General features: G+C 39.0%; 1 protein-coding gene across 3 annotated transcripts in view; it reads right to left on the bottom strand.

Moving 5' to 3' along the window:
- LIMCH1 (LIM and calponin homology domains 1) overlaps positions 1-22,789 on the bottom strand; it is a 197,735-nt gene that overhangs the window by 82,981 nt on the left and 91,965 nt on the right. For all 3 annotated transcript variants that reach the window (XM_088131210.1, XM_088131208.1, XM_088131209.1), the window contains exons 3-4: positions 21,298-21,367; positions 2,569-2,675 (exon numbers count right to left, since the gene is read on the bottom strand). In XM_088131210.1, the coding sequence (XP_087987336.1) occupies positions 2,569-2,675; positions 21,298-21,367 (177 nt within the window). The remainder of the gene's footprint in view (positions 1-2,568; positions 2,676-21,297; positions 21,368-22,789) is intronic.

Genomic DNA, 22,789 nt, shown 5'->3' with positions numbered 1-22,789 from the left:
TTGGGGTACGTCCATCTCCTTTTAAAAATCCATTCAGCTCTTCTTTTTGTTATTGTGTATCTCAACCACGGTTGTGTTTCACTTCAAGCACATCTGCTACCATCTACTCTGAGATGCACAGACATGAACCTAGGGCTTTGTGAATTTAGCATGCAATTGAATCTAGAATTACTGCAATATTTATTTATGTGTGTGTGTGTATTTTCTTTTTTTTTTGAGCCAAAAGTCAGGAATGTTAACACTGAACAGAAGACTACTGTTCTTTGACAGCTCATCATCCAGGAAACAGCTGGGTTACGATTTTGTGGGAAATCACAGCTAGTCAAGAAGAATCTGGGATTATGAAGGATTGTCAGTGTATCATTCTCTAGCAGCCAATTTACTTTGATTTTAGCTTACACTTGACTCGTCAGGAGCCCATGAGCTAAGTTTAGATAAATACAGAACATGATCTTCTAGATAACGTTTATATTAAGTGAAATCCAGAGGTTGAAATGATGGGTGGGTCGCATTTCTGAATGCTGTGTGAGCAGGACAGTTGCTGGGGAGATACAGAAACAAAGAAAGCATTAAGGCTCTTAGCCATTGATTTCATTGCATCACTTAAAATGCCAGAGGGGTTCCATACTATAGTTTCCAGAATAGATCCCAGGCAGAGTGTGAGTTCACTTAATGATCCCGAGACTCCTTAACTAATTAGTATCTGCATAACTAATAACTGGATGTTGTTCCAAAAAATGATTTCATGATGACTGATGCAGTTCTATTAGTAATAGAAGCATTCTTTAAGCATTTCTGTGATAGGTTAGAACTAGAAGCCCCAAAATGGTGCCCATGAACACCGAAGTATCTACAAACACTCCCTTGGTGCTCACCAGACCCCATGTTACACACTTCATGGAAAACAAAGACCACAGAAAGCTAAAGCTTGACAATGAACATCCAGGGGATTAGAGCAGGGTTCCTTAACCTTGGCACTTGAAGATGTATGGACTTCAACTCCCAGAATTGGCTAGCTGGGGAATTCTGGGAGTTGAAGTCCACACATCTTCAAGTCACCAAGGTTGAGGAACCCTGGATTAGAGAATGTAGCAGGAACCACCTTCATTGGTTTGCTTTCTGCTAAGCTGGTGTTTTATGACTGTCCACAAAAACATGGTATGGATGATAAAGCCCCTTCTGATAGTCATTTTTTAAAGCAATGATAAATGTGCCCAGTTGGCCAAAAAACCGAGGACTCCATCTTTCAGAACACCTTAAGAGAATGGAAAACAGAAACATCAGCAATAATACCAATGACTTTTATTTCCACTCTTCATGAGAAGAGAGCTGTGTGTTTCCTGTTATATATACTTCAGTGCCTGATCTCGCTCTGCAACATAGACACCTCATGTATTTCTTTCATCAGAATTTCATCAGACTTTTGATGTGTTTAGTCCTGGGACCATCAGCTCTTGAGGATCATCTAATGATTACCATAAACCATTTTGAAAGTCCCTTTAATCTGCAACAAGAAGATACTTAAGTCTTCTGTCTACACAGCGGCACAAATAGAAATACACGCCATAAATTTAAGTTTTCTTTCTTTTCAAACACACGCTTTCATCTCAATATTACCCTAGTACTTGCTTACGAAGCATCATGTTTGATTTTAAATTAGGACTGGGATTTAGACCTTTCAGGACCCCAGGCAAAATATTAAAGCTGTAGTAAATTTTCTACATGGGATTCTTGTGCATAGAACACTTCGGGTTTCCATGCAAGGAAGTCCTCTGTCTCTCCACACGTGTCTCTCAGGAATATCAGTGAGTCCACCTCCTTCTGTGCCCTTGATCTGGAATCTTGATGGTTTTACTGTATTTCTTAAGAGACACACTAACTTTTTTCTATGCCCTTTTAAAAATAATTCTGAATGTAAAATTCATTTACATTCATTTAAAAATAATGAATGTAACACTCACATTCCCAATATCTTGTAATGCATACAGGCTTTTTCCACATCTTCCTCAGCACTAATGAAAATGGCTGAAGAACCATTTAAAAAAATGAGATTACTTTTCTTTAGGTCTTTGATACATAATTTTTCCTGATGCAGACAAATTCCCCTGATGTAAGTTCCTTTGCCAAGGTCCTCTTGTTTGCATTCAGGATGACATTTAAGGTAACTTACCAATTTGCTTGTAACAGAATTCATGTTGGATTTCTGACTCCAGGTCTTTTGTTCACTTATATGTGATTGACTATTCCTTACTGCAGCTTCTGAGCAACTTATCAATCAGCAAACAAGAGCTCAGGCCTTGCCCCAGATTTGACCATTACTAGTGTTCCCCACCACACAGATATTACTTGCTTTTTCTAAAAATATTGTGGTTAGTTTGGCGGTCCTTTTTATGCCTTATTCTTCTCCCACCTTCTCTTGATTTCTAACAGAATCAAACTAAAAGGGAAAACAGTTATAATGCTGGTAATGTAACGGACTGAATGGCTCAAAATTTCTTTCTAGACATCCAGATGTTCTAGGTATGCATCCTCTTAGAATTCCAGAAATACCAGTGATGTTTTACTCACTTGATCGTTATTCTGCTTGAAGTATCCTGCAGGTCTCCTGGGTCAAAGAGCTGAGATTCTTTCAGTCCTACTTCCCTACAACCTCTTAAGAACAAGGCAATGTTGTCCTGAAAGCAACAAAACAAATATGATATTTCCTTAGTTGCCACAGGTTATCTCCATTCACCACTCTTTTTCCCTTATTGACCCAAGTCTCCTGGATAATTTCCATTCATTTAAACTTTCTAATGTGGAACCAGCAAGCATCTTCATTACACAATGAAACCCCCCTAGAAAAGTTCAGATATGGTCATGCACCATTCCCAAGTTCAGTCATTCTTACTTTTTTTTTTTAAATCAAAAATATTCAAGGCAAGTTTGCATGAGAAAACATGACCTGCTTCATAAGCCATAAAGCTGTAGGATAGCAAATGAGAAATCAGAGATCGTGAGACATATCACCAATCAAACAAGGGACTAGAGACACACCAGCTAGGAATTTTCTGAGCTGTGGCTCCAATTATCTATATCTTGACAGCGCCGGTTAGGAAAGTGTGTGCACATAGGTACACATCTTCTGATCATTTGGTGCAGCCAGAGTAATCATAGATTAATGGCAAGCCAATGATTTCTATCTAATATATTCCACCTGAAACCATAGTATCTCTCTTTTTAATGGAAACAGTTAAAGATCCAAGAACTGAAACCTCATAATAATGTATTTTCCATTGTGTTTCAATATTACAGGATTTCAAGTCATTTTCTAAGTCCATCAACACATGTTATTAAAAAATATATAGTAAGAAATTAGTTCCACAGAAATCATAGGCAACTAACCGTCTGCATAATCAGCAATGGAACTTTAAAGGAGGACACAGGCACACAGTTGTATTGCTTTTTCAGACGTCACTGTTGGTTGGTTGGTCCTTTTGGGTGCCAAGCAAAAAAGGGAGGGAGGGAGGGAGAGGGATAGTGTGCGATGTCCTTACACTGACAACTTGTGCAGCGGAGTAAAAGTGTTTGACTAAGCATTGGCTTTAAGATGTGTGGACTTCAACTCCCAGAGTTTGACTAAGCATGGGGAGACTCAGCTTCAAGCTCACCTTCAGCATGGAAATTCATTGGGTGATGACAGGTCAGCCAACCTCTCTCGCCCATTCTCTAACGGGGTCGGTGTGGGGAATAATTGGAGGAGGGACTGCTTTGTCTGCTGTTTTGAACTCCTTGAGGAAGGGCAGAGCGTACATTTGGCAAACCAATACGTAAATAAAAATATACAAAATAGGAGTTGTAAAAACCAATGGTGAACTGGATGACAGCAAAGATTTGTCCTATGTATCCCATCTGGCCAGGTGTATGCCACCAACAGGACATGCTGAGGAAAAACAGGGTGTTTTTCTTTTTAATCACTTGGGTATTAGGCATGCTGCTTCAACATGGAGCAGAGAACTACGAGAACAGCCTTAACCCTCCACAAATATTGGAGTTAAACGTCAAATCCTATCCTACTGTATCAAAGCTGGTGAGGGATGGAGACCGCCAGAGAGCCAAGCTGCTGTCCAGAACTCTTCGACATCCATGTAGGGAAGACAACTTTGTCACACAAATGCTATAATTTACATACTTGCATCAAACGTCAGGATGTAGTGACAGCATTTGAGTTATGATGTCATCATGCAAGAACTACCATTGCAACATCATTGCGATTTGCTGCAAATATCACTGTGTAACACAGAATATCCTTTTCACACTAATTCATTATTTATCCAGAAGTCAAATACATGCACCTTTCGTCATTATCCATAATTACCTAACAGGCGCACACACTCCCCCCACACTAAAGAAAATACAACCAGGAGCTTTCTATGAGATTAACTAATTTATTACTGCACAAGCTTTTGTGGAACAGTCCAGTATATAGATGAGGTATACAAAATTGGGTTTTTTGCAACAGATGAGGTAACAGCTGACACCCACATATTTACAAATGCCTTTTATGGGAAATTAAAAGCCTGGAGGTACTTTCCCCAACACTTTTTCAGACAAGAGAAAGACAAGCAAGGACTTGAAACATTAAAAAGTTCATGAACGTTAAAGATCGTGGCTTAGATCTGTCCATCACAAGCCACGTACGTGGGGTTCAGCCATAAATTAACAGCACTGACTCAGCTTTATGGTATTTGTAGCAACACCAAGCCACTCATGATGAATTCAATGGTTCATCATCTACAGTCTCCTTGCTCAAATCAGGACGGAATCCCAACTCACAGCTGTAACTTGGGGAAATCTTGCATTCCAAAAATACAGCTGCAAGACAGGTGCTTTTATAAGATTCTCTCGTCTGGTTCACGCAAAATGCAACTTGTTCGTCATCGCTTTAGCTTGTTGTGTGAACCCACTGACTGTGGCTTAAAAGCTATGGGTTAGTGTTCCGTGCAAACCCAGCTAATTGTTATTTAGTCTACAATTAACAGCTTAACAAGTGTATGAACCTAACCGCTACCTTACTGTTCCTCTGTAACAGGGGATTCTACTGTGATATTTCGTCAGATTCTTTAAAGAATTCCCAAGTCTGTTAGTATATGCCAGTGTTTCTCAACCTTGGGAACTTTAAGATGGGTGGACTTCAACTCCCAGAATTCCCCAGCCAGCCTTGCTGGCTGGGGAATTCTGGCAGTTGAAGTCCACACATCTTAAAGTTTCCAAGGTTGAGAAACACTGGTATATGCTCTCAATATATGTGACATGTACTATTTCTTCTGTTCTCCAGAAGGTGTCTACAAGGTACATCAAGATACAACAGTGTGCAACCATTTGGGATAGATGACTTAACTCTATCAAGGTTGGTGATCATCATATTCTTCAATATGCATCCTCGAGCATTTGATTACTTGTCAGGGCAGAATGCCACCTTTACGAAACTTTTTATTTTGCTCTCGTTCTGTTTCGTTCCAAGAAATAAAATCTAAGTTGGCCATGGAGTGATGCAACATTGTTTTGTGATCTTTCTCTTTAACTGTACCTGAATCTATAGATAGGATAGAAGAATAGAAGGAGACCTGGAGAAAAGATAGTGTTTTGCTCCAGTCTCACCTATCTTTTTAAACTCAATCTCATGGACTTACTGAGCACCATCTTCTCCTATGGTCTGACCTCATTGTTTATTCTGTACTTCTACATTTTTGCCATAGCTGCACTCCGTGTTATTACAGTATTCAGTGATCAGATCACTAATTGCTATGGCATTTGACGCATCAGCCCTCAGACGCACTTAGCTCGCAGTCATCATCAGTTCTCTGCAAAAATCCAGAAATGTTAGAGTCCAATGTCCATTGCATTCAGCTGGAGTGTAGAAGCTAGATGTGACAGAAGGCAAAAACTTAGAAGATTCTTTCTTCCAGAGGAGAAAGTTTAAGTCTGCAAATGATGAGTAACATTTTGGAGGGTGATCAGATTTACACTGTCCCTAAACGGAATTTTAAAAATATAGTCTCAATTCTTGGGGCACCCTGCCCATTGTCCAAGAAACTACAGAACCTGTATCTACATTCCACTTTTCCTTCACCGCTATTCCATGTGAAAAGTACATGCTGCCAACTACTGTACATTTCATATTCAAGTAGTATTTCAAGCCCAGGATTCAATTAATATACGGTCTGGCTCATACAAATACTGTCCCATCATGTGGTTTGTCTGCTTCCAGTTTAGCATTTAGAATGAACGTAGGCATTTTTGGTGTATTAAATAAACCATGTGTATGTGTATCTTGGGTAAACCCAGCTCCTGTCATGATACTTGAGTCTTCCTCCCTGTTGAAATGTCCTCTCTTTCGTACACCATCCATGGTTTCTCCACTTACTCTTTTCCTAGGAAGGGCATGCAGGACCTACAAACCTAACTTCCTAACTTCTACTTCTTTCCAAGAAAAAAATGTCGCCTACATAGACTTGTGCCTATGTGTGAACTTAGGTGTATGTAAGAAGGAGAGCTACAACCTGTTTGGTCATAATGGTGAAATGAGTGTTGCAACATAATACAAGCTCCACCTCTTACATACATGCACCATTCATGGGCGGAGCTTGCGTTACAATGTTGCAACGATTGTTTCATCACTGGCCACCGTCACCCCCGATGGACGCTCACAGTCCGTTGGTTCTTTACTGGAAAGCGATTAGAATGGCGTGGATGGAACGCTTTGCCAATCAAAGCTCATCTAAGAAGTTAACTAACATCACTACATAGATTTCTTCATTTATAACAAGACTATCCTGCACATTAGGGGAAAAGCTAGCAGAGTTTTTACTGGAATGATCTGTTGTTTGTTTGGTTTTTCTGAGACTACCACAAAACTAGGCCACACTTAAAGACAAAGCAACCTCTCCATGCCATTTCTCTAACAAAGGCGTATTTTCCCCATATTTTCGTACTGCGGTTGAAAAGTTACAGAAAGAAACCATCATTTCAACATGAAACGAACACATGAAATGTTTAAGAGCTAACTAGGTCGCCAGCTGGCAAGTCTTACAAAATCTCTTGTAAACACGGGGCTGCTATTAACACAACTACATCCATCATTCTCCTTTTCCCTTCCAGTTTTCTGCCGTTCTTCCCTTGTGTCAAATGAAGCAATACTATCTTTCATGTAGAGCCGATAAATCGGAACCCCTGGCTACATCCGATGTCCTCCCCGACGGCGAACAGAAACACTGAGATGCAGAGATGGCCATGCCCCAACAACCACGAAGCAAGAAACGGGCGCTGCTCGTGTTCAGCGCCTGCAACGTTTCTGCTGCAGCCGAAACGCAGCAAGGCTGCCGACGAAGAACAAGGGCCCAGCAGTAGTCGTGACGCCCGCCGCTATTCCCCAAAGGCAAAAAGCGAAACAGCCAGAGCTGCCGTGAGCGTCCATCCTGCTGAAGTTCACGACCTCCTTCAAGGAAGAACAACAAATTCCTTTCCTCTTTTAAAATTAAACATCTACTCCTAACTTGCCAAAAGATACGTTTCAATAAACTCTAATGGTCTAGCTTGTTTTATTGGCCTAAACAAAAAACGGTGCTGTTGTGGGGATAAGACTGGTAAATATTTTTGATTCACAGCCTTGAAGTTTTCATGCTGTGTTCAGAAACAAAGAAGATAAGGGACATCCTTATGTCAACTCCAGGGTCACACACAGACACACACGAGACAGCCGGGGTGGTGTTGTAGTGAAGGCGCTGGGCTAGGAGCAGGGACACCCAGATCCCAGTCTTCCCTTAGGCGTGAATCCAGCTGGGTGGCTTTGGACCAGACCCTCCCTTTAAGGCAGTGTTGTCCAAACTTGGCCACTTTAAGATGAGTGGACTTCAACTCCCAGAATTCCCCAGCCAGCTTGGCTGGCTGGGGAATTCTGGGAGTTGAAGTCCACTCATCTTAAAGTGGCCAAGTTTGGACAACACTGCTTTAAGGTCTAGACTGGGGAGGCAAAAACACGGATCTGCCACCCTGCACTGGACCAGCCTGTTACATGATGGTTCATAACCTTCAGCGATGAAGCCTTCATCCTTCAGCGGACTGATTCAGGCTGACAGTCATAGTAATGACAACCTGGGAAATTCATTTCAGCTCCTACAAACTGACACCAAACCTTAACCACTATCCTCACTCTAGTGTCAAAAGTACACTTGCTTATCAAGAGGTCTGGCTACAGAGGGCACCAGGAGATGAAGTTTCCTCCCCATGGCGATCCGGTGGAAGAGGAAGCTCTCTGTCAATGTTATGGGAAGGTGAATCAGTATCTTTCTTGACCCTGTGATCAAGGATGGGCTGAGTATCCTTTCTGGAAATAAACGATTTTTCTGATATTCTCTTTTTTCCCCTTTTTGTGGGTTTTGTTTTTTATTTTTCCCATTCTTTCTTTTTTGTACATTAAAGAATAATCATCATCAGAGACAAACGACAAAACGAAGAACGTTACATTTACACAAAGTAAGGGGAGTGTTAATAGTTTATTCTAGCATTATCATCATCATCATCATTTCTGCTTTGCATTTATCAACATGGACTTAGCCATATATATCAGATGGGGGATTTACTGAATTCTCAATATTATTATTTTCCCATAGCAAAACAACAACCTAATCTTCTCCCATGGCATTCTTTCCGAAATATGTCCCAATTTTCTGCTAAGCCTTTAATCTAACAGCTATTTTAAATCCTACACAGTAAGGAATAAATCTTCCTATGTCCCTTTAAAAAAACAACCGTAATTCCAGCATAATATATAAAAGATACAAATGAATGGTGATTTATTCCTGATCCAGATCTTTAAAATATTTTTGTACAACAGATTTGCTTACACAAGCCTTACCCTGTGGAACAGGCAATACAAGTTTTTGCTATTACCTCTTATTTTGTTTTTATCTTTTCAAGGGAAAACATTCCAAGTCATTATGAACTTTATCTTAGAAACTCAGCTAAAGAGCTATTAAGAATCATATCAAGAATCTCCTCGTGCAAGATCTTCAAGCCAGTTCAGATGTCTACAGCAAGCATTGAATAAGAAGCAGACTGTGAAAGATTGTGCAATCTCATTTAAGTGCTTAATTTGCGATTAGATAAAAAATATGGAAGAAACAGTCTAAGTGGCCAACGACAACACGTTACCAATCAATCAGATGTTGGGATAGAGCAGAAAGCTCGGAGAACCTATCACTAGATGAAGTTTGTTTAAGCTGACCCCAAATTAACAAAACCTTAGAATGAGCAATGTTCAGCTATAAGCTAATAATTGATTCTTCAGAAAACCGATTGTATCGTTTTACTTCCCACAGGATGTGCTTTAGTGAAGAAAAATGAAAAGATAAATCCTACACATCCACTGGAGTTGGGTAGCTATAGCAAATCTGAATAAATAAATAATAATTAAATGAAATAATCAACTAACTACTACAGGTAGTTCTCACTTAACGACCACAACACATGACTGGACCTGATTTCACAACCATTTTTGCGACGGATGTTAAGCAAATCACTATGGACATTAAGTGAATCACACGGTCATTAAATGAATCTAGCTTCTCCAATGGACATTTTTGGCTGGAATTCGCTTAACGACCACGCAATTTGCTTAAAGACCGTTGTAAAAAGGTCGCAAATCACGTTCATAGGACCATGGGGCGGGGGTGGATCAATGGTTTGTGATGGTCGTAAGTGCGAGTACGGGTTGTAAAGCACTTTTTCTGAGCCTGTTAGTTAAATGAATGGTTGTTAAGCGAGGATTACCTGTAATATACTAAATGCACTGGGAAAAAGCATGCAGGAATTAGAAGCATCATGTAAATGCCTAACCCTAACTCTTCAAGTATTTCACCCTCGTTCATCACTGGAATGTGCGACTATTGGCATGTTTCACAGAGCAGAGCTGGGAAGGATGCGAAAAGAATGTGCCGGCTGAAATGACCTCCAATGCAAAAATAAAATCAAACAAAATAAACCCTAGTATCTCTTCTGACTTAATAGTCTTCTATAACCAAATGGTATTGGACTATACCGGATCATTATTTTTGGAAAAGCTCCCTATGGAAAGGTACTGGAGCTGAAGAGACTGATACTGCTGGAAAGCACAGCAAGTGACTGTATGTCAACAGGCAATCTGCACGGTGGGCAAAAAGGGCAGTTTATAAGACAGCAATTCAATTGTTCCTTTGCGCATTGTTTGGTCCCTATTTTTAAATGAATCAGCCTACTTCACATTTCTCAGACTCGTAGGTAGATTGGAATACAGTCACCTTTCAGCATCCTGCTCAAAAAGACTATAAAATTATTATAGGCAAAAATGAACACAAAATGCATCTGTGTTTAACTGCTTAAATACAGATGTTTATGTGTGGATTCCAATTGCTCAGCCAGAAAAGCAAAGAGAGATTTTAAAATTTTAATAAGATCAATGAACACCCATGATCAGCCTGTCACATAACTGGATTTCAAGTTAAATGGGTTTAGTATGAACATAGGAGAAGATAGATGGCTGCATCTTCTGATCGTTGACTCACTGGTGTCCAAGAATCCATCTTAACAAGCTTAAACTATGAACAGTTTATTCTTCCAATAGCTCATCAATGGGAGAAATGTACATAAGGAAAGTTTGGCTTCTAGTACCTTGTATCCCAAACTATCATACATTTTATAAGGGGTTCTTGCCACATTTGTCAGGTACACACAGAGAAGGTTCAAATCCACATAGGATGCTCCTGGGAATCAATGACATGGATTTTAAACTATTAGGGAAGTCATCTGATAATTTCACTTCCCTTTCATAGCTTTCTATGTATTCTCAAACTGTGCTCTGCAAGGACTGGTGTTACGTTCATGTCATCCTGGACTCTGCCTAGGATGCAAAACAGTAGTTTGCATGGCCACAACAAACCTTTACTCAGGAGAACGGACAGAGCAGTGTTTTCCAACCTCAGCAACTTTAAGAAATGTGGACTTCAACTCCCAGAATTCCCTAACCAGCACGCTGGCTGGAGAATTCTAGGAGTTGAAGTCCACACATTTTAAAAGTTGCTGAGGTTGAAGGATAGAGGATAGAGGATGGCTCCATCTGCTATTATGGAGAGGAGGTCACGGATACCTTTAAAATAAAAACATATAGTGGAAGAAATTGGGTAGACTACATTCTGCAAACAACAAAGGATGTCAAAGCAAGGGAGCAATACAAAAGGAGGCTTGCCTCTGGATTCAGCTGCTACTCACAACCCAAGAAGCACTCATTTGCAGTCGAGCAAAAAGGTTGGTTATGGTTCTCTATGCTAAGCAAATGTATGCACTAATCCTTGGACTATCCAGAGATGTAGCAGAACCTGTAATCCATTTAATCAGTAGTAGTTTAAGAACAAAGGCAGGACTTGGGACATCTCAAGCTGTGCTCCGTACAATATTTTTAGCGCTTCGGCAACAACAGCTCCCATCGGATGTTTTCCTTCATTAAGGTCTTCCTGTGAGCTCAAGTGCCAGAATGATTGGGACAAATCAGTGTGAGCTGCTTATCCTTAAATTGTTCATTACTTGCCATGCACAGCTCTCTTTTGCATCCTGATTGCCAAGCTACAAGCCTTTGTTATCTAAACAAATACTTCATATTGAATTTTCCCTAATATTCAAGCCACTGCAATTTGCATAACTGGATATTATTAATGTAGGTTGCAGAGTCAGCCAGATGTTTAGACTGGATTTGGCATTTTTATCCACCTATCGAGTCCTTCCCAAGGACCTGGGATAGACAGATGTTGTTTGATGGTGTTCAAGGTATTGTTGCAGGATGTGAGCTGTTCCAACTAAAGCTGCCTTTTGCAATCGACTGATAAGTGATTTTGTCAATGCTGATGGTCTTCAAGCAGTGTCCAGATGTTTTGGGATTGCACCCAAGGTGCTTATTACTATTGGTACTATCTTTGCTTTCTTTTGCCACAGTTGTCCTACTTCTATTTGCAGGTCTTTGTATTTTGTGATTTTCTCCAGTTCTTTCTTTTCTATTCTGCTTCTCTCCAGGCATTGCAATGTCCACTATCCAGACTTTTTTTCTTTTTTCTTATCAACAGTTGTTAAGTCTGGGGTGTTGTGTGGCAGGTGCTTGTCTGTTTGAATTCTAAAGCCCCAGAGCACTTGAGCTTCTTCATGATCACTGTTGCTGTTGTTATTTCAGAGTACACAAGGTGAAACACTCTTGGCACCACAGACTGACTCATTGCCTATGTAGAATTAAATGAACTGTGACCTGGCTCTTCTGCAGCGGGAACTGTCTGAATATAGTTATCAAATTAATACAAAAAATAGTCCGTGTTTTTCTTTCTGTTGTTCTTTCTTGCGGAAATGGTAATACACACAAAAAAGAAAGAACAAGAAGATGCCACATAGTCAAGAGCAGAATGAAAACATAATCCAGGGACAGGGGGATCAAAATACAATGAATGGAATTTTTTTTTCTTTGACCCCAGTTGGTCAACATTTAAAGTATGTCCCTGTTCTTCTATATCATTCGATGACATGACTGCCCAGCCACTTAATTTATTGTTAGCTAGTTCTGTGCACCTACATTAATTTTTACCAGTCTTTCTCATGCCAGTTATATATGACAATTAGTAATTCTTGACCATAGTCTATGCAAGCAGGAATCCATTTATTTTATTTTTCCCAAATGACAGAGCCTACAGACTATCAACACATTCTTGCTATTCATTTTATTTATGTCAGCCTTTTATCCAAAGAGATGGCCAAGGTCTCCTGGACATCAGTAGATTCACCTGAAATATGTTAGTCAATCTTTCCACTTGAGCCTCAACAATTATACAAGAGGTGTTGGGAAGTATCTTCAAGCCAATGAAAGAAAGGAGGAGGTGACAGGTGTACAATTTGTCCCACTTAGTTTCAGGGTCTGCTGACTTGCACTGTACTTGCTTAGCTGAAACAGCAAAGCCATCCATGCACAATGCAGCGAGGGGGTTGTTCTTCAGCCAGTTATACTGTTTAGGGTGGAGAAGAAAGAGCTGTCTCAAGGCCACCCAGCCAGCTTCTGTGCTTATGAGAGGATAGAAATTGCGCTTCCCCGCTCTTAAACCCGGCACCTTAGCCACCACACCACACTGCTTCTTAGGCTGGGGGAGATAATGTGCCTACTAATTTATGTTTTGGTACTGGCAAGCTCTCTGAATTGTCTAATGTTGTTATTTTAGATTCATTTAATGAAAAGAAATATGAATGAAAAGCAGTACAGTGCAAAGCAATACCCTTGGGGCCACACAGATGATAACGGAATAGTTAGAAGGGAGAATAATTGGTGGCTTCTATCTCTTGATATAGATGGGTTTTTATCGGTCCCACCCATGATGGCATCCATTTTGTGAATGTGTGCCCATAACATGCTCCCCAAATTCCAAAAACACCCACTGGCCCAAAAATGTCATGTATGGATTTTAGTTTCCCAAAGATGTGACATATACAAGAGGCTCAACTATGAGTTTTTCCACTTTGTAATGTTCTATGGACAAGTAACACAGGGAAAATGCTCTAGCTGGGAATTCTGGGAGTTGAAAACCAGCATGTCTGGAGAGTATCAAAGCTGTCATAGGTGAAAGGTTATAGGCACACCAAGCTATTACTTGCTCTTGCTAGACTTTTGATGGTACCTCTTCCATCCATAATATAGCAGTTCAAGAAGAAAAAGTATAATGAAATTATTACGATGAACAAACTAGGAACTTTAGGAATATAATACAAATTCTAGGTATCTGTCCTCATTCATCTATTTAAAAAAAACATTATTCATATGTACACAAGGCAGTCATGCATGAGTTTGTACATGGAAACCTGGATGATGAATAGATATCTAACAGACAACTTATGAATGGCTATGCACATTAACAGATTGTTAATTCTCCATCTTTTGCAGGGGAAAGAGAGAAGGGAATTAAGCCTACAGTAAATTCTGGCATTTCTGTTCCATGTAAATTTGTAAGATAACTTTTTAAGATCTTCTCCATCAAAAAGCTACAGGGACAGAGAAGAAATTTTGCTTTGAGGTTATTTGCTGACCAGACTATTTCACTTTCAGATGGCTCAACGATTCCCCTTTTTATCATTTGTTTCTTTAAGCTCAGTCCTAAGCAACAGAATGAAAGACGCTGGCCAAAACCCAACTCTAGGTTACTTAAATCAATGGGATTTAAGTATGCACAACCGTATGTTAGACTGCAGCCATTCTATTTCCTCAGTGCAGAGCCGTATATTCAAAGGAGTGTGTGTGCTTGGCTTAACATTATCTTTGTATTAAGAACATCTAAATTCACCCATCAGATCTATACAAACTGGGTATCGTTGAACACATCCAATTATTTTGCATTTATTTTATCCCCATCTTTAAAAAAAATACTGTCAGCCTTTGGCAAAGGCTGAGTTGGGAAAAGAAAGAGAGAATGGAGAGAGAAAAAGACTCAGGGGCTCCCAAAAGCAAAAGGAGCTGTCTAAACAAGCCCATTCTGCTGTTGTTTATTTGCAGAGGGCTGGATCTGCAAAAGAGGGACTGCCATTTCAGAGTGAGCCAGGACAGACAATGCCTCCCTGAAAACTACAGTTCATAAATGTGGAGGCAATCTTGGGAAGACGTTCTTGTGCTCCAAAGATATTCCGCCTCCCTGGAGCAAATTCTTCCTTTCTTAAAACATCCTGGTTTCAGATCCTGGTTTAAAGATGTCAACTTTAGCTTACAATTTAAGACTGGGCTTTGTGGAGGAATGGCATATTCCTAGCATTTTGGCTTTAATACGTTCACCAGTTAGTCAAAGCATTGTGTAAAAACTCCAGACATGAATCTGATCAAGCCTTCGATCAGGAGCAAGCAGGCGTCCTGAATCTTCTCGACTACCGCGCTCTCTCTCCATAAGACCTTAAAAACGACCAAGTGAAACTAAATCTAATTCGCTCAGAATTAAACTTTTCTTGGCCTAAGAATTAGTTTCAAGATCCAGAACTGAATGGAGTTGAAATCTTTTCTTCTACACAGAAATCAAATCCTGGGCCTTTTTCATTTCAGCAGCATAATTTAGAGGAGAGGATTGATGGTTGGCTATTGCTGACATTAAAACAGGGGAGAGCTGGAAACCTTTCCTTGCTGCAATCTATTCAGAGATGGACCATCCTTGGCCTTTGTACTAACATACCTGAAAAGATAAGATATTATTACTGGGAAACACCATTACATTCAGAGACGGATTTGGACATTTAAAAGGTGCAGGAAGAACAAGGGGACAATAAACGCAGTTGTGTCCTTTATCTTTCTAAAACAGACGGGTCAGAATAAATACTTGTCAAAAGGATGTTAGGTTCACAAACAAACGAAGCCACACCAGTACATCATGCCTTTTGTTCTGCCACTGAACATTAATCTATCGAGGTATTTCACACAGGTAGGCTGGGGTGGGCCTTGTTTTCGTTTTGCTTACCGTAGCCTTCCCCAACGTGCTGCCCTCCAGGTATGTTGACCAGAACCCTAACTTAACAGGGTGACAAAGAGGGAGAAAAGCAATACCTTGGTGGACAATGTTGTCAATGCAATGGTGAGTGCTATTTTCTTAAAGCTGCTTTTGTTCTTAGTTGTTAAGACTGAAAATGAAATAATGCAGGCCTAGCTAAAAAAACAGGCAGATAAAATCCAAAATCATCTTTGAAAAGTGGATTCTTTTTCTGACTGTATACTAGAATTGTTCATATCAAACTTTTGCTTCTCCATCAACACAAGTTAAATATTTTTAGTCTGCAGAAGAGGATAAACAAGGTTTATGAAGCAATCCTCAGCCCAATAAACCTGCCAATTTCCCCAACTAGACTGGTTTTATTTTCCTCTTTTCAAATGCCATTTCCTTAAAATTCTGTTTGGAGACACAAAAGCATCTGCTGACTTTAGCAGATGGTTTTAGTCTTCTGAGATAACAAAGAAAAAGGATTCCTTTATTTAAATACCATTTTATTTTCAACCAAGTAGGTTGTTATTTTAATAAAAATGAGATGAGTATTGCTGAACTGAGGAAGACGAAAAGGTTCTGCTTGGAAAGTTTCTTTGTTCCTATAAGAGCCATAATTCAAAAAGAAATGGGAAGGGGGGGACAGAATGGAAAATGAATCTGTTGAGTCCTAGAAAGTTTAGTATAAAATGAGCAGTCAGATACCCAAAACAAAACTCTCTTAGGAAAAGCTTGTATTTTAACCTCTTTTCTTCCATTCTTCTTCTGTACCTCAACCACAACTCTCCAACCATTTGGTTGGAGGCTCCAAAGGCTTTGAGGAGCCAAAATAAATGTCACAGTTCCAACCACAGTTGTCATTTTAAGCTGAGTTTTCAGAGGTTAACTATGGGGTCAGTTATAGGAAATAATTGCTTAGCAATGACAGAGTCTACACCACAGGTTCCACAGCTCACTGTTGCAATCCATTTACAGAAATATCTAACATACTATCTTTTGTCTTTGTCCACAGAAATCCTTGTGGGATATCAAAATACAGAAAAATTAGACAAAATGAGAGTCAACCTACCTTTTACACAGACTTGCCTACTTTTTCCTTCTTAGTTTTTAATGAAAATATAAAGACCGTTCCTCCCGGATGGTTAGAAACTGGTGAGATCCCTAGAACCTCTCCCCATAGATGGAGAAGCAGTTTGGGGAGCACAAAATTAAACTGGAAATGGATAAACAGCTCTTTTGTCTACTATGGTGACTTTTGGTTAAGAAAAAGGGTATAAAGAACCATAATTACACTATCCTGATTCACAAAAACCACTCAGGACGTAACTCTCCAAGTGTGGTCAGTGGACCAGCAGCAGCCTCCCCATTTATCCCAGCTGGGGATGAACATGGGAGGGGGGTCAGAGGGAGCAAGGGGCCCACATCCGGCTGACTTTTGGGGCATATGGGGAACCATCTGTCCAGAGCCCAAGTACTACATCACCACACTTCCCTCCCTGTGCCAACGTCAGCTGGACACATCAATGCTTGCTTCTACCCTCAGGACCCATTTCAAGAAGTAAATTAATACTTTGGATTACATCTTTGGTACAAAATTAAGTGGAAAATAACCTTTTAAAAATGGAGGCGTTGGCTACCTCAATTATTAGAACTAATGTTACATAGAAAAACTCATGGAAACAATACATATAATGCAGGGTGTTAAGGCATAACATCCTTGTAAGCATAGCTTAAAATATTTTATTTGGAATATATCCCGAAAATTCAGAAATAGTTTGAGAGACATCTGTCTTGAGTGATGATGTGGATTTTCTATGGCGAAGATATCATTTTGAATGGGAGGATTTAAAGAGGGACTTATTCATAGTTACCCAGCTATGTATTTTGGCTGTAATAGATTTTAATATAATTTTTCTTAGTTAATTGTTTGAAGTTTTTGAATCATTTTTTTCTAATCTAGCAATTATTAATGATGTAGTTTTAAGGTTTGTATTATCTATATTTTTTAAAGAAAAAGCTGCATATTTCAGTATTTTAACAGCTTAGTAGCACAATACTTTAATATGTTACATTTCAGTATCTTACATTCTTAGTGGTCTAGGATTTAGAAATTACTAGGAATTAAATACTTTAGCTTTTAATTGTTTTAGAATCTGCATTTATATTCTAACAATAATAAATGAAGGGAATAGAAAAGTATACAGAAATGGGAGGAAAATCATCATTTTATTCACCGTAAAAATGCACTCCCATATTCTTAATGATAACAAGGTAGAAAAGGGATATTTAATTGACTGGTTCTCATATTTTCTAAATATTGGCTTAGTTATCCACAATTGCAGAAATATTATGGTATGTTCTATTTTGGCTTAGTGTTTTTGGGCCAAAAAAAGGGGGCTGGGGAGTTAAACAGACACACTAACAATAATGAAAGGAATTATAAGGTGAAGATACCATGAAAAACTGTGAAAAAGTATTTTTTATGGTTTGAATGGAAAAAATGAAAGAAATTGTTATTCATTAGCAGAACAATGACTATCCCAGATATGCCTAAAGTGATCTGTTTTAGACTGGCATGACATTCTTTCCAAAACAAAAATGAAAATCCTGATTAATTGCCAATGTCTACACCCATACAAATTCTTCAAAACTTTTTTTCCTTTGGGTAATTGTAATCCATTATAAAATACAGCTCTCAATCTTTTTCATACAACATTCCTCTGGGAAACAGATTTAACCAATTAATTGCCTGATGTCATCTTGAACACACACACACACACAACACACATTCCCCGCCCCCCCAAGATCTCTGTCAACCCATACACCATTCAGAAATTTTATGCAATTACTGAGATACCTGTGAGCTGAGGATATCATCTTATATTTTCTGATTTGAGAAGAGGTTGTTGAAAACAAAGGAAGGGGCAAGAAGTGAAAATGCCAGTAGATAGCACAGTAAAAAGCCTGGATATCTCTACACCTAGTTTGAGTGTTAGCCATGGCATAGGAGGAGCTGCCTGCTTGCTGAATGATAATGATAATGTAATGCCCAGCACAGTTTTTCTCTTTTTTTGAGTGGTTCTTCTCACTGTGGCCCAGTTTCGTTTTTCTTCCTTCTTTCCCTTCCATGCCATTAGCTTCTTCCTCTTAGCTCATTTCCATCCTAAATTTTTCCTTTCTTTTCCTTCCAGTTTCTGCTGGCCGGAGGAAGGGGAATATACGTGTCTGTGTCAAGAAGTCTGCGTGGGGAGTCAAAAAAATCAAGACGGTGCCTACCATAAGAGACCTGCCCCCTTTTAAGAGCTTTCCATGTGATGCACATAAAAAATGGGCAGGGATTTGATTGTGGCCACCATTTTGACCTTTCTGCCCCATCCCACCCTTTCAGACACCTCGGGGGTATGTATCCGTATCCTTGTATGCTTCTGGGTATGAGGAGAAATTCAGCTTGACCACATGAGGAAATCCCACATTCTTCTTCTCTATATTTATCATCCTTTTTCTCTCTTCTCTTCCATGAAGGGGAATCACTTTAAATTCAAGATCCTCTTTCTTTTGGGGAAATGCAGAATTACAAAAAGATGAGCGGCTTTTATTTTCGTCACAATTTTTTCCCACCAAGTTCCTATACGTTCCTCTACTAAAACAAAGCTCAGTAACGAACAATTTAATAAACATCTGGTTTCCTGGGATCCCTCTTTATTATTACCAATTATGGTGTTCTCTCTCTTTGAAAGTTGCAGCTATTTATCAAAAGGGTGAGTATACCACAGACAATGCTGTTCTCTGTTTGTAGGCACCAAATATTTCAAAGGTACATCCACAAACTCACATTGCTGCTTACCAGCTTCCTTCGTTAGAGCCGAGACCAAGAGCCGAACAGAGACGGGAGCCGCAGGGTACTTACAGTTCAACCATTTCGTTTTGCCTTTGCTATTTCCTACTATTATTCCTGACTCCTTTTTCACACACCCTCTGAAGTAAATGTCTGAATCCCCATAGGAATAGCATAAGGAACTGAAGTAATGTTATAAATGTATCTCAACCCAGTCAAACAAAAGATAAGCCCTAAACAAGAAGAAATTCCTTCTCTCAGTGACTATTCACAGATTGGGGGAAAAACACTGGGCAAAGGAGGAATGTCCTTCTGTGTAAATGTTGCCTTGTGACTTCAAAGCATCAGCATTTGTACAAGACCGAGAGCTGCTTCCGTGCCACAGAGCTGGATTTCAACTCTAACTCGGGTGAGAAACTTTTTGAATAACTTGAATGTGAAGAGAAAGAAGGCAAGTGATGCTCAAGGAGTAGCAAGTGGATGTGGTGAGGGGACCACCAGAACCTGTTACAAGCAGGAAGAAAGAGGAGGAGAAATGGTCCTCAAAGAACCACTGGGGAAAAGTGCTATCAGTGAGGGTGTAGTCTGCCTTCCAACAGGTTGGCTGAACTACTGTAGATCAGGTCCATAAGCTGGAACTTCCCGTGAGGTCTAAGGGCAAAGATGTCTACGTATCATTGGTGGGAAAGTTGGAAACAGGTATGGAGAAGATTGACTTCATGTAATGTGTGTTCTCTTATTGTGTTTACTTGAAGAATCAAAGAAATAGTCACTACAGCAAAAACCAAATTTGGAAAGAGGGGGAGATGGGCCTCAGGATAAAGACGCCTTCAAGCCAAGCTCAACTCTTCCTGGAGCAGAGTCAATACCATATGGACTCAACCATTTAATGGCACTGGCAACAGAAGGGAAGTGGTTTGCACTTGCCTTTTCTGAGATGTCTTTTGACTTTGAGCTGGGCTACAGCCCTGGCATTTCTTGCTGGAGTCCCATCCGAATAATTGAACACGCTCAACCCTGATTATTTTCCAAACCCAACCAAGAGCAAAAATAGGGGATAGGTTCTAATCAAAGGAATTGTCAATCCAAAGTCAGATAGGATAAGAAGAGGTTCCTAAGGTTGAGTATCAACAAATACACTTGTGCATTGTTACGTTTCTTCTACTTTTTGTTCAAATGCTGAAAAGTACAGAAAGAAGAATCCACAACCAGTTGTTAAAGACCATTCCAAATATGCTTAGAATGTATTACATAATGGGTTCAGGACTATTTCTTTAATCTTTAAGAGTCAGAGACATAAACTAATAAGATACTGTTAATAAAATATAAGATTCATCTTTCATATCCAAACTGTATTTTTTTTTCTGGGTAACTGAAATTTCTTTGAGATGGTATCTATAATTAGGAAATTATAGATTAAAATTATAGATTAAAATTAAGAATCTCAAATTAGCTTGGACAATTTTTGAAAAGCCTGCCAAAAACTGAAACTCTATTTCAGAACCGCATTTATCACTTTATTTTTGTTATTTTATCACATTAAGAAGAGATTACAAAGAAAAATAAATATTCCAAAATGCTTCTGTTAAAATAAAAGAATTTAATACTGGGATGAGAGCTGCTACATCTTCTAGGAAACAAATAAGCTTATGTATAAAGCATAAAGCACATATCCATTACTTTAGATAGATTTTCCTCATTATCATACCATAAGTTAAACAGGAATCTACCTTTTTGATGAAAAAAAGATCTAATTAAGCTAGAACTGGCCAAACATCAAAACTAACTGGAATTTTTCACAACGGGGCTGCCTGGGTTTAATAGATATGCTTGTGTTACCTTTTTGGAACAGATCTCAGGAGAACCACAAAACTGAGAAGTAAACAAGACAACTGAAGCATTTCAGTTACAGATACTTACCAGTCCTGCAATGGGAGTTGGCAATCTATTGATCTTTTTGACCAATCCAGGCTTTATGGAATTCAGCAACCTGTTACAAGAAAGGGGTGGCATATTATCAGTCATAGACTTGAATTAGAAATTGCTTCCTCTAAGTACACCACACCTCCATACCAAAACCTCAAAGCTATTGACTTTGGACAGAAATTTACAAAAGCTGACAAACACAATTGTGCAAGTTGAGATTATTATCTGTAACACTTTTGAGAACTTTGAGTTGCAATGTGTCCTGAACTGGAAGCATGAAGAATATAAGGCATGGGTCCAACCTGGAAACCAATGCTCAGCTCTGGCCAAACAAGGGAACTGCACTAGGGACAGTGTATCTCAACAATTAAGTTCAATTATTCAAATAAGCCAGTAAATGGGATGTATTATTCTCTGTCAGCGTGTATGATGAACATCTTCTGAATCAAGCTTCCAATTATCAGGGCAATTTGGAAACGCTTAATACTCCTTGCTGGTTATATACCCCTAGTTTCTTCTTATCTGCCCTTTGCCTCACGTTGAAAAATACGAAGATGGGAATGTTGTGAAAGATTGTGAAGTCAGGAAATTGGCCTCCTTACTTCAGATTTATTTTCAAGCTTCATGTGAAGTAAAGTCTTTAGTAGGTTTATAACCAGTTATATTTAATTTTTTTTTTGTCTGCGCTCAGTTATAACTAAACAACTACTTAAATGCTCCCCAGACAGATTGTGCATTACTATACAGATATTTTAATTAAGTATAGACTTAATTTTTTCATGAAGATTAATAAGAACAATTAATAAGACTGGGAAAAAGTAACTTTATATAGATTAAAGGATTATAAAGCAATGGGATCATAATTAATCTTGTATTAACTACAAGGCCCTATAGAGTTAAGTTTTGTACATAGAATAAGTATCATCTGAAAAAAGTCCAGCTTGGAACTCCCTATCTTTAATTTAAATATATGAATTCTATTATATGAATATATTATATTTGTGAAGGATTCAAAAGCAAAGATAAAGAGCATATATCATATCTCTATTTTAAGCCTCTACTGGATGGAAAACCATGTGTTTTATATCCAATAACTATGATTTTTACAAAATTATAGCTGTATAATTGATGCAACACATGAATAAACTTATTCTCTGTATCTTATCTGAAATTTATTTTATAAAGGATCGTTGTTCCACATCAAAGGCTAACGAGATAAGAGCCATTCAGCAGTTTGAGTTTCTGACTATTACTAATATTTAAAGCTTTCCTCACTAAGGCAGCAAATGGTCATGATGTAATCAGTCTCATTCGGTGCAAATGGATGTTCTTTGATGCTATATTACCAAGCTGTTGAGCAACAATTGTCATAAATATTTTTGCATCTCGTACATCAGTGAAGTGTTAACAGTACAACTGCAGAAGGAGAGAGCCCCTTCAATTCTCTAGAATTCTATAGGGGAAAAACGAACCCTTTCAAAATAAT

Source organism: Python bivittatus, unplaced genomic scaffold (assembly GCF_059951505.1).
Source record: "Python bivittatus isolate LINGU-HERP-01145 unplaced genomic scaffold, Pbiv_v1 ctg000970_np1212, whole genome shotgun sequence".
NCBI classification, from domain to species: Eukaryota; Metazoa; Chordata; class Lepidosauria; order Squamata; family Pythonidae; genus Python; species Python bivittatus.
This window is presented reverse-complemented; position numbering and strand designations above follow the sequence as displayed.